This window comes from Homarus americanus, unplaced genomic scaffold (genome assembly GCF_018991925.1).
Source record: "Homarus americanus isolate GMGI-L3 unplaced genomic scaffold, GMGI_Hamer_2.0 scaffold30858, whole genome shotgun sequence".
Classification (NCBI taxonomy): Eukaryota; Metazoa; Arthropoda; class Malacostraca; order Decapoda; family Nephropidae; genus Homarus; species Homarus americanus.
Window position 1 is genome coordinate 2,256,117 of NW_024737697.1, and position 13,115 is coordinate 2,269,231.

The 13,115-nt window shown below is 39.3% G+C and overlaps 1 protein-coding gene across 5 annotated transcripts in view; it reads right to left on the reverse strand.

Annotated features, from left to right (window-relative positions):
• Window positions 1-13,115, reverse strand: part of LOC121873535 (zinc finger protein 135-like) — a 92,044-nt gene that overhangs the window by 39,509 nt on the left and 39,420 nt on the right. The window contains exon 6 of one of the 5 annotated variants that reach the window (XM_042377156.1): window positions 8,148-9,734. The exons of the other annotated variants lie outside the window; for them this stretch is intronic. Coding sequence (XP_042233090.1) covers window positions 9,366-9,734 — 369 coding nt within the window. The 3' untranslated portion in view covers window positions 8,148-9,365. Of the gene's footprint in view, window positions 1-8,147; window positions 9,735-13,115 lie in introns of those variants that run through there. 5 annotated transcript variants of the gene reach the window in all.

Genomic DNA, 13,115 nt, shown 5'->3' on the forward strand with positions numbered 1-13,115 from the left:
TCGCCAGAAGAACAGAGCTAATGCACCACCTACCACTTCAGAGGCCTACTACATAATCAACACGACAATATCATTTTTGGACCACTTGAGCCAGGAGCTTGAAAGCAGCTTTGATGATGACCAACAGGATGTGGTTCAGGGTTGGGTAGCCATGCCTGAGATGGTGAAAAACTTCCTGATTGGAAAACTTCATTCAGGTTAGTCCATAAAATATGTGAAGAAGTACTGCCCAACTCCCAGACACTGGGAGTTGGGAAGGACTGTGGGACGAGAAATGGAATCAAACGGTCCTGAGAGGTGAACCTCTCCCAGCAACAGTTGCTGAAACCTTATCTGAATGTGATCCCATTATCTAAAGTAACATTTACAAGGCAATGCAAGTGTTATGCATCCTTACCGTCACCACATCAGAATGTGAGAGGTGCGTATCTGCGCAAAGAAGACTGAAAACTTAGACCCGGAGCACCATGGTGGAGAGCGGACTCACAGGACTGGCACTGCTTCATGACCACAATAAGAGAGAGGTGGATGTGGATGCAGTTGTGAAGAGATTTGCTCAGTTGCATCCCAGAAGAATGGCACTGGGGGATATATGTAAAGTAGGTACACTTCTTGACAATCGTGTGCAGTTTACTTTTATCTTATATGCAAAATGAAAAACATACTGTATATCTAAACAAAGTAAATGGTGATGTCTTTATTCTCATTCTTATTAGACAATGTTGTTTGTAAATAGTGATGTGAATCTTTTTCATAGTTAAGAGACAATGTTGCATGTAAATAACAATGCATGACTTCATTCTATATTCTCAACATACAGTAGTCCCTCAATTAACGAACGACTCGGCTAACGAAATTTCGGTTAACGAATTACCTTCCATAAGAATCTTCAACTCGATTAACGAAAAAAAATTCGGTTAACGAAATCCTTATGAAATCGTGTCAACATGTTTTCGCCTGCTCACCAGCTGGAGTATTAGTCCGCCAATACAGTAATCGGTTTTAGGGCTTAAATTCGTTACCATTTGAGTAAATATCAAGAAGGTTGTACTATTCATTAGTTTTTCAAGTCTTATATTAAAATTTTTAGTCATTTTAACAATTATTTAACATAATTGAAGTAAAGGGAACTAGTTTTTAGCACGCCAAACAGCCACTTGACTCACCCAGAATCAAGGTAGGTAGATACCAGGTAGCCTCACGCAGGCCCATAAGAAATCACTAATTGGCAACTCTACTCTCGAGATCGCTAAACCACGCCCCTTTTGTCACTTCATGCATTTGTAATATTGTGGTATTATTATCTGTATAGATTCTTTCTCTAATCAAAATATACTAGCAGGTGGCTACAGCACAATAAGTCATTGTTATAAAAGAAAAACACTCCACTTTCACTTGTAAATTTCCCGCTTCTACTGTTTGATGTAACCAAGTGGGCGGAGCTTAATAAGTGATGTCATCGCTAGCCAATCAGCGACGTTGGATTGAATCCAGCAGTCACAAGCGTCACAACAAAGATATTTATATTTATTTTATATATTTAATCTGTGGCTCCAATTAAAATAAAACAAAAAATCTCCATTCCATACATTTATTGTACAACTCTTAATACCATCATAAGCCTTCAAAAATACGTAAATAAAAATTTCAAATTTATTTTCATTAGCGTAGAGCCTATGGGAGTGAGGCTACCTGGTATCTACCTACCTTGCCCAGAATGGCATCAGTTTGTGCCTCTGCTCAGTGAAGGTAGCATCTTGCTTGAGACTCTCTTGAACATAACTATTTTTACGTTTTTACAGTACAGTAGAAGTCCAAAAATCCAGACTGCTTGGGGATTGGGTAGGTCCAGATTTTCCGGATTCTCAGGCAGTACTTTTAAAATTCAAATTTAAGGAGGAATAAAGAAGAGATGAACAGGTACATTTTGATAGTTTATTCATTAGCAAATATAGCATGCCTCATTTATCAAAACGAGCAGTTTTAAAGAAAATGCTGTGAATTCTAGAATTTTATTCTGCCTTTTTTATATCATAAATTGTAGACTTTCCAATGTCGTATGTTTCCATTAGAACAGTATTGCTCACACCACGTTCTAGTTTCTTAATTATTTCAAGTTTGTCACTCAATTTCAACGTGTTCTTCTTTCTCTTCACACAACGAAGTTTATCTACTTTAGGAGCCATTATTATGGGCTTGTACAGTACTTTGTAAATGGAAAGACTAGGAATCAAAATTACATATGTTGTCACAGTTTGATTGCTCGTTTTAAAGTGGCGACCACGTGGTTGCTTGTTGTCGCTGTGCAGCTGTGGTGCTCACGCATGCGCACATACCCACAAAAGCCCGCTAAAAAAAAAAAAATTTGAGTTTTCGAAAAGTCCGGATTCTCAGGTGGTCCGGATTTTTGGCATCCGGATTTTTGGACTTTTAATGTACAATTATTGGTCATTCTGAAATTTATTTTACATATTGACAATATATATTGCAGTGCAGTGTTGATTTAAAGAAAATAATCTTGAATACACCAAGTGAACTTAAAATTTTATGGGTGAAATGACAGCATCAAGCATGGAGTAATTTCTCTTCCACCCCCACTTCCTTCTCTTCTCCCTTCTCCTCCACCCCCACTTCTAATTCCCATCATCATCATCATCAACCAGGAGCCTTCTACATACACACCTCAAAGTAAGTGTACTTTACTGCATTATTTTTTTTTACTTTGTATGTAATTTTCGGTGAGCTGGAACCAATTACCCAAATTCCCATTGAAACAATGGTTTCGGTTAACGAATGACCTTCTGGAACGAATTGTGTTCGTTAACCGAGGGACCACTGTATTTCTAATTCTGGAGTTGGATTAGATAGAATTTAGCCTCCTGGAGACAGCAACTAGGGGATTCCTTAACTTACGGGAGACCGCAAATTCACATACAGTACGCCCAGATAATTTGCGGATTTTTATTTCACGGTCCTCTATTATTCGCGGATGACACCCTGGATGTACCCAAGAATGTCTGCGGGTAGTTTTAAAGTTGCGGGCATTTTTGCGGCCGGTACGGGGAGCGCAGGAGTTTTGTGGCATCCCGCACGGTGTCCTTCTTGTCCAGGGAGGCTGGTCCACACTTGCCCCGCTCCCTCCGTCTCAGTCTGGGTTAAACATTTGTCCATGTCGCACGTGTGCTAAACTGCTCTCATAACAACTGTGTTCCTCTTGCTTGTTATGGCTCCCAAACACCCTCAACCACCTTCATCATTATTCATCAGTGGCTGGGGAGAGGAAAATGGGATCTACACAGACAGCCAGCAAGGAATGGTGAGTGTTAATCTATTTCTTTATAACAGTTGTTTTTTATTATGTTATCACAGGAAAATTAATGGTTTATATAATTTGTTTATCACTGAGCCCATACCATTTTCATAGACTACAAAATATATTTTTCTCCCATACGTATGATACTGTATATAGTAAACCCCTAATATAACAGACGACATCAATAACGAACTCGGTTTTAACGGACATTCGGATTCAGGTTCGTTAAAGTAAAAAATAACGGCCCATTCATATCCAGATGATCACAAATAATTACAATAATATTGTACTCCATTTAGTTTTACCCTGCATAATGCTGATTCTTTATAGAACTCTTTGGTCCTGTCCTGGAGTTATTTTTTATAAGGGGAAAAAATTAAAATCCTTAATACAAGGCAAAAGTTACAAGACAGAACACTCAAGACTCACCGACATCGGCCTTGCTTGTTTACAGTCTCTCCACCAATGAGACCGACGTACCCATGTGTACTCGCTGCCAATCAATGCTTTCCTCTTCGTGTAAAATATTTTACCAGTGGCATTTAACTTGTTCGACATTCTTGCTCTTTTATGACTAATTTCTGCATATTGTAATACAGTAAATATTTGTGACTCAAGTTATTTTTACTAGAGAAAATGAAAATCCATAATACATACAAGTCAGCTGTTTTCTTGTGCCTGGCAGGCAGCGGTCATTATCCCCCCCCTCCACAACTTACAACCAACAAGTGCTGTTTGTGTTACTAACATGTAGAGAAACTTTGTTTATTCCACTAACCTCCAGGCTGCCACTCTGTCACCCCGGTTTGAATGCGTTCTTATCCTGCAAACACCAGTTGTTGATGGCGAGTGTTCTCACCATCACCAAAATAACCAACACTCACTACCACCACTGTACTGTGTACATTGGTACTGGCCTCTATAATTTCTTTTGATTCATATTACAGCTGCATAACATTCAAACTCACTGTGCTAGTGTTATGTCACAAAAAAAACTAAACTTTTGGAAGGCATAATTCGTATGCTGTATGTTGTTTTATACGAATTATACCAGTGTCCATGCATATAATCTTAAGTATGTGAACTGATAGTATTAAGGGAGAACTCAAGGTACAGTCACCCAAAAAAGTCCTGTCGCGAACCATGAACCCCGAGATTCAGACTCTTGAATCCGAAGCATTTATGGACAGAATGATGTATCAGTGTCTACTGCTTCGGGTTCACGAGTCTGAATCGTGGTTCGCGACAGAACTTTTTTGGGTGACTGTACCTATATGCTGATTGGGTGGTGAGTGTTGATGGTGGTGGTGAGTGTTGATGGTGGTGAGTGTTGATGGTGGTGAGTGCTGATGGTGGTGAGTGTTGATGGTGGTGAGTGTTGATGGTGGTGAGTGTTGGTGGTGGTGAGTGATGATGGTGGTGGTGAGTGTTGATGGTGGTGAGTGTTGGTGGTGAGTGTTGGTGGTGATGGTGAGTGATGGTGATGGTGAGTGATGGTGGTGGTGAGTGTTGGTGGTGGTGAGTGTTGATGGTAGGGAGTGCTGGTGGTGGTGAGTGATGATGGTGGTGGTGAGTGTTGATGGTGGCGAGTGTTGAGGTGGTGAGTGTTGGTAGAGTGTTGATGGTGGTGGTGAGTGTTGATGGTGGTGGTGGTGAGTGTTGATGGTGGTGGTGGTGAGTGTTGATGGTGGTGATGGTGAGTGTTGATGGTGGTGATGGTGAGTGTTGATGGTGGTGGTGAGTGTTGATGGTGGTGGTGAGTGTTGATGGTGGTGAGTGTTGGTGATGATGGTGGTGATGGTGAGTTTTGGTGGTGATAAGTGACCAACATGGTCACTTTGGACTATGTTGGTATATAATAGAGTTCGTAATTATTCCCGATCTGGATATAATAGACTTTCGGCTTTAACGGACAGTCCGTCCTTCCTCCCATTTAGTTTGTTAGATCGGGACTCTACTGTATGTAATAATGACACTTAAATAACAGATTATTCTATCATTAATCTAGATCATTTGGAAGTGAATAAAATTCCTTCTAATATCTTTGTTTGATAACACTACCATAATATTGTGTGATATTTGGACATACAGTACAGTACAGTACCCTGTAAATCTAAATGTGTAACACAAAACTGAATTTCATAAACCTGATCAACACTGTACAATATTTGCCAGTTGCATATAAATTTATTATTAAATATACACTGTAAGGTGTTCCATTTATGCATAACACATTTTCATTGTACAGTATAAGTTTTTAAGGTATATCTGTACTGCATACTTAAATAACTATTTTTTGGTGTTAAAGGTGAAGCCACAAAGATCTGAATAAAGGAACATAATATGTACCAAATAAAGATGAACTTAATATTAGAATTACTGAAGTCATCAGAGCTATTGATAATGACAAATGAAGGCAGTTATACACAATATACCTCTACTATTTAGTTGTAAGGAGTGCATAAATTATAATGGACAGCATTTAATGGATGTGACACAATCCCTCAGTCCTGTACTTCACAGTAAAAAAACATATTTTTTTATTTGTCATGTTTTATTACAAAATTAAATGTGTCAGATATATATAAATGAAACACACTGTAATGTATCGTTAGTTATGTTATTTTTTCGTGCAATCCGTGGTATTTCCTTTTCAGATTGCATAGTTGGGTTGATGTAAAGTTAAAGAAAGGAATAGGCCTCCATAAATGAATTATCTGTTAACAAAACACTTTGTGTATCATCTGTCAGTTGGATGAAAAATCTAGTTATGAACACAAAAGGAAAGAGGAGAGCTTGCAAACATTGGGCAATGTGCCAAGGCCAGGCAAAATGTGCAAGACATAAATTATATTGGTGCAATTATTGAACAATAAAGAGGAGTACAATAAGGAAGTCTACAATAAGGAAGTCTACAATATTCTGTGACATACAAAGTGCTATTCTGAATTAACAACAAACAAGGGCAAAACTGAAGGGCTGCAGAATTCCTTCAGGTTTTGTTGGTTCCAACATTTCAAATCCTAGTTGAGCCACAGGCAGCCATAGGAAAGACATACTGTACCAGTTTCAGAAAAACATGTACAGTACTATACATGTCACAAGAAGAACAGCTTAAATGAACTGACACTTACGTATGTTTTGCCGGGAAGTGATGATGAAATAAAACCTCAATATCGGTTCTGGCAATCTTGCTGCAGCTCATTTAGATAACAGGAAGGGATTACAACGAGCAGGAGTTTCAGATGTCATTGCTGCTGAAGGGAAGTATGTACCACATAAAGTGCAAGATCTCTTACACTTTTTCATGTACAAAACCACTTAGACTCAAGGTGAATTGAAACACACACTTCTTGAAATTATATTCCTCTGCTATATACTTCAACATGCTACACATAGTTAAAATACACCCACTGAACACAATGTGGAACTGGTACAGTGAACTAACAGTGGTGACTGGTACACTGGTACAGATATTCCTTTCATATTTTAGCTTAGCGGGTCATCATCAATGCGGGATAAATTAGTATCAAGGGTTGGTTATTTGTTCCACTTCATTTTACTTTTGCATCATCATGCATCAGAAAGGAAACCAGTATAAGTATGTTCCTGTAATAGCAACTAAGGTTTATAACAAGGAAGGATGTAACGATAGTGACATATACTCACTATGTAGCCTATCCTCCCAAGGACAATTTCTTGTCTTTAATAATGTACAAACTATCAAACTTAAAAATATATTATAAAGCATGCAGGTATTAAAGGGTTTAGTGTCAGCAATGATGCTGCCATTAATCCTATTCCAGAAAATTTACATACAGTACAGTATATATAATATTTTTTATATTTCTACTCATTTGTTGTATGAAGGTCAGTCAATAACAGAAGAGAGTATCATAACCGGTGAGTCTAATGGAGCAGAAGACAGTCTATGGCACTAAAATTGGTAAATACACTTAGAGGGTGTTATAGTGTATGGAGTCAATAACAGCAGAAAACATAAAAGAAATATATACAGTGATCCCTTGGTTAACAAGCGCCTCGGTTAACGAAATTTCGGTTAACGAATTACCTTCCATAAGATTCTTCACTTCGGATAACGAGCTAACCCTCGATTAACGAATTCCTTACGAATTTTTCCCAACATGTTTTCACCTGCATTTGGCTGCCCACCAGCTGTAGTATTAGTCCGCCAATACAGTAATCGGTTTTAGGGCTTAAATTCCTTTGCTTTAGGAAATATATTTTACATATTGATAATATATAGCACAGTGCAGTGTTGATTTAAAGAAAATAATCTTGAATTACACCAAGTGAACTAAAATTTTATGGGTGTAATGGCGGCATGGGGTGACTTCTCTTCCACCCCAATGCCTTCTCTTCTCCCTTCTCCTCCACCCCCATTCTAATTCCCATCATCATCATCATCAACCAGGAGCCTTCTACATGCACACCTCAAAGTAAGTGTACTTTATTGCATTTATTTTTAGTTTGTATGTAATTTTCGGTGAGCTGGAACCAATTACCCAAAAACCCATTGAAACAATGGTTTCGGTTAACGAGCAACCTTCTGGAACGAATTGTGCTCGTTAACCGAGGGACCACTGTACAGTAAAAACATGGTAGCACATTACACCCGTCATTAGATCCGCGAGGCTTGTCAATCTCTTTCATAAGGTGGTCACACATTCTTAGCTATGAAGAAATATACAAATTGACACAGCTTTGGCTAATGTAACTCTAAAAATGGGAATAGGGAAAATGTAAGCTGGCTGGATGTGGGAATAAAAACCAAACCTCTAAAAAGGCAATTGTCCAGGAATAGTAAACACCACTTTTTTTTTTTTTTTTTACATAACATGTGGGGATGTTGAATTTAAGTCTATTGTTTGTCACATTGTCAGGTGACTTCAAGCCCTTTAAAATGGCTTGGAAATAACTATGATGTATCTCAGCACATACATGGGGTAGACCAGCTATAACAATAATTATGGGGTCCTCTACTACATTTTTAAGACCAAAGAATTTATTTAGTACAGGTGCAGTCCCACAAAATAGTATCATTAGCCATGGGGTTGATGTGATTGGAGGCTTTCCGAACAATATCACTTGAACTGCTTCTGAACCGTTGGTAGTTCTACATCTGCAACCTTTGAGCATGAATGAGTACTGTACAGGTATATATGTTTTCGAATGATGAGAATCCTCCGAGGCTTCAGATCATATACCTGTACAGGTAATACATGAATTGGAGTTGTTATTGTGAATGAATACCAACACTATGCCAAACATCAATGGGATCTTACATAGAATGGAGCAAGGAATAATCAGAGACATCACAAGATGTGAGGTGTTATCATTGCCCTTCACAACGACGGTATATGTAATGCAGAGATAGCATGGCGAACTGGGATGAGCAAACCCACAGTATCATGGTGGGTTAGACTCCATGAAACAACTGGTGCCATACTGAAACTTACAACCACAAATATCTTACTACTTTAGGTTCCTGCAAGTCCCTTGATTTGAAACCTTATTTCAGTGTTAAACCAATGCAATTTATGTAACAGTAACATGGCAGAACCCATTTAGACCGATATATTGTATATTGCGATAGCTGTTCACTCTACTGTAATATCAAGCCCTGTTTGCTTAGTCACTTTTCATAAATCAGACATACCATAACACAAACAGTACAGTAGTTGTGACTGCCATATTCTTAAGGTTGGGGAGGAAAAAATATGTTTTTCATAAAATTAACTTATAGTACAGTGTACTTTCTCTCGATGTCTGTGTGTCCATACACAGTTACAGGGTAGTGTAAAGTAGCCTGTGAACCCTTTCCTCTCTCAAAAGTTGTATTTTTCTATACTCTTCTTTTCATACAACAGATCTTTTTCTAAAAAGCTCAAGTTATGGACAATAATACAATTTGTAGTAATAAAACCTCCACCTCCGATCTTCTGAAATGATTTTTGGAATATTCACATTAATCTACATACTCTATACCGGCAGTTCAATAAAAATATCACCAATATAAACGAGAACCTTATCACTTGGTTATGTCCACTGAATCATCATCACTGACATCTATCATATGATATTTCTTCATGTGTCTATTCATATTACTCTTTTGTCTACAAACATAAGAACAATATCTACATGCTAAGGGTTTCTCCCCAGTATGACAATGTATATGGGATATCAAAGTAGCTTTGCGTGTCACCCGCTGTGGGCAGTAAGGACAGAGAAATGGCTTCTCCCCTGTATGAGTGCGAACATGTCTCATAAGACACGTAGAAACATCAGTGGTATAATTACAGTAGGGACAATGATGTCTCTTGCCTGTTGTAGTGAGGTTCCTTAGGGTTCCCAAGACTTCTCTCCTTACAGTTCCCTCATCACCAGTGTCTTCCCTTACCTGTTGGGGAGGCTATCTTACTCAAGGGTACAACATAACTCACATGAGTATAAATGATATCCATGTTCACTAGCTTTGCTATTTAAAGCACTACAACAACCATGTTTATACAAAAAAACAACCACACATCCAAGTCAATTTTGCAGCAAATGTTCTCAAGAATTTGTCACTTGGGACCATATTTAATGCTATGCAATGTATTGCTGCACCTCATTTAGTTGAAGATTGAAACTGACACTGAAATGGAAGCTAATCACACAGGAAAAATGAGATGTTATGGGGCCAGAATTTCCACAATCAACCAACAATATATAACAGTAAATAAAAAAAAATACCCCACTATAGCAAAAAAGCTTAGTGTGTGTTCATTGTTTTACATACTATACAGTAGTTCATTTATACCTTCATTATTTGTTCACTTATATTTTACAATTTCTATGATGTTATATCATTACCATAATTTCTGCTAGTGGAAATGGCAATGGCTCTGTAGAGGGCCAAGGGCATGAAGTATTATACTGTACAGTACGTATATGGTGCACCAAGTCCTTCAGCCCAACACATACTGTACCAGCATGCACTCACAACCTACCTCACTCACTCACTCCCATCTTACTCACTCCCTCCCTTCTAGCTCACTCCCTCCCTTCTAACTCACTCCCTCCCTTCTAACTCACTCCCTCCCTTCTAACTCACTCCCTCCCTTCTAACTCACTCCCTCCCTTCTAACTCACTCCCTCCCTTCTCCTCCTCCCTCCTTCTAACTCACTCCCTCCTTCTCTCCTCCTCCTTCTCCTCCTCCCTCCCTTCTAACTCCTCCCTTCCTTCTAACTCACTCCCTCCTTCTAACTCCTCCCTCCTTCTAACTCCTCCCTCCTTCTAACTCCTCCTCCTTCAACTCCTCCCTCCCTTCTCTCACTCCCTCCCTTCTAACTCCTCCCTCCTTCTCTCACTCCCTCCTTCTCTCACTCCTCCCTTCTAACTCACTCCCTCCTTCCCTTTCACTCCCTCCTTCTCCACTCCCTCCTTCGCTCACTCCTCCTTCTTTCCTCCCTCCTTCCTAACTCACTCCCTCCTTCCTAGCTTTCACTCCCTCCCTTCTAACTCCTCCCCTCCCTTCTAACTCACTCCTCTCCTTCTCTCACTCCCTCCCTTCTAACTCCTCCCTCCCTTCTAACTCACTCCTCCCTTCTCTCCTCCCTCCCTTCTAATCCTCCCTCCTTCTCTCCTCCCTCCTTCTAACTCCTCCCTCCTTCTAACTCACTCCCTCCCTTCCTAACTCCTCCTCCCTTGCTCACTCCCTCCTTCTAACTTCTCCTCCTTCTAGCCTCCTCCCTCCCTTCTCTCCTCCCCTCCCTTCTCCACTTCCTTCCTCCTTTCCTCCCTCCTTCTAACTCTCCCTCCCTTCTAACTTCTCCCTCCCTTCTAACTCCTCCCTCCTTCCTTCTTTCCTCCCTCCCTTCTTACTCACTCCCTCCCTTCTCTCACTCCCTTCCTTCTTATTCACTCCCTCCTTCTCTCAATGCCCCGTCTTAATCGCTAGACTCTCTCTCTCCAGCTAACACAATGTAGAAGAAGACCCCATAACTACACAGTGCCTACCTTAAACTTCACACCTTGTAAACTAATCCCCCTCTCCCTAATTCTTTTTTTAACCAACCTTCACCGTAGTTAGTCAGAAAAACGTTGAGAGGGGTATGGGAAACAGATGCTCATGACCATATGAATTGATTCTAAAATACAGTATATTACCATACAGTATAATACTTCCATCATACTATTTCATTAATTAAAATTTGGCTCAATTTAAATTTTCAAATAAGAGTATAGTAATTATTTTCAGGATAGTTTTAAATTCTGGTAAAGGTTGCATTGACAAATCCCTTCGACTTACAAAATTTCATGTAAAATAAGTTGTATAACATAATAAAGCAGTACATAACTGTGAAAACTAAATACGACCCTGAAGTAGGAAATGTAAAATTAATGAATTCTAGAATGGTTTAGTATTGTAGCAGTAGCACCCCTCTAACAATGTTTTGTGCAGCTGATTGGCATTTCTATCCTATGTATGATATTGTTTATGCCAAGAGCACTGTGAAACTGAAAGACAAGAGGCCCTGTTCAAAGCTAAGAGGGCGACTGGGTATTGAGAGTACAGGGGAACCCCGATAACCAACATACCGTTGACCGGTGATTTGCTTAACCAACGATTACATATAGGAGAAGACCCTGCAAGTCTTGTTGAATACCTGGTTCATCGGACACTAAGGGTGGAGGAGCAGCATGGGTGTTTTTGAATTTGGCGTTCGGCTGCATGATACGAATTCTTACCACAAGAGGACTCTGTGCACATTAGCATCAGTTTTCCCACCATTAGGAAACCTCTGTTCCGCAGTCCGGTGTACCACGTTACCTCCAACTTCGTGTTTTTTCGCTAATTCCGACTTCGTGCATACACAATCATGCCTAACGCCCCCATGATAATGCCTCTAGTGCTGCCCTTAAGAGGGTTCATAAGGCTGTGAGCCTAATTGTAAAACTCGATGTGATAAGGCATAATAAGAGTGGTGATGGACTGGTAAAGATTGGTAGACACTTGAACTTGCCACCCTCAACCGTCTCTACCATCCTTAAGGAAAAAGCCAAGTACAGTGGTCCCTCGGTTAACGAACGGTTCGGTTAACGAAATTTCATTTAACGAATTACCTTCCATAAGAATCTTCAATTCGGTTAACGAACAAAAATTTGATTAACAAAATCCTTACGAACATCACGTTTTGTTGTGAGCATCAGCTGATGGGCTGGTCTGCCAATTCAGTAATTCAGTAATCTGTTCTATGTTTACATTCGTTTCCAGTGGAGTAAACATCATGAAAATTGCGCTCTTTAATATTTGTGCATTTTTTATATTAAAATTATTGGTCATTCTAAAATTTAGCTATCCAAGCTCTGTCTACATAAAGTTTTTCAACTATTATTTTTGGCTCGATATATGTAACTTTATTCATTTACAGTATTGAAACTCATTTACATGCACACACTGTCCTAAGTGCAAAGCTGTACTGTATATATAATCAAAATAATGTACAAAATGAATACTAAAATTTTAGTCTAGTGCAAACTAATGCATGTTTAAATTCAAATGAATCACTATCTTATAAGAATTCCAGCAATGTAAATTATACTCTCCCCAGTCATTTCACTGGCATTTTATTAGAGAGAAGCTTAATCATTTAACTACTGATAAATAAACACACATTAGACCTTGGGTGCCAACTGCCAAACGTATCACCTCACCCCCCCCCCATGCTCCCTCCCTCCCTCCCCCCCATCTGCCAAGCCAGGGTTTTAGGCTTACAGTTTTTATCATATATAATA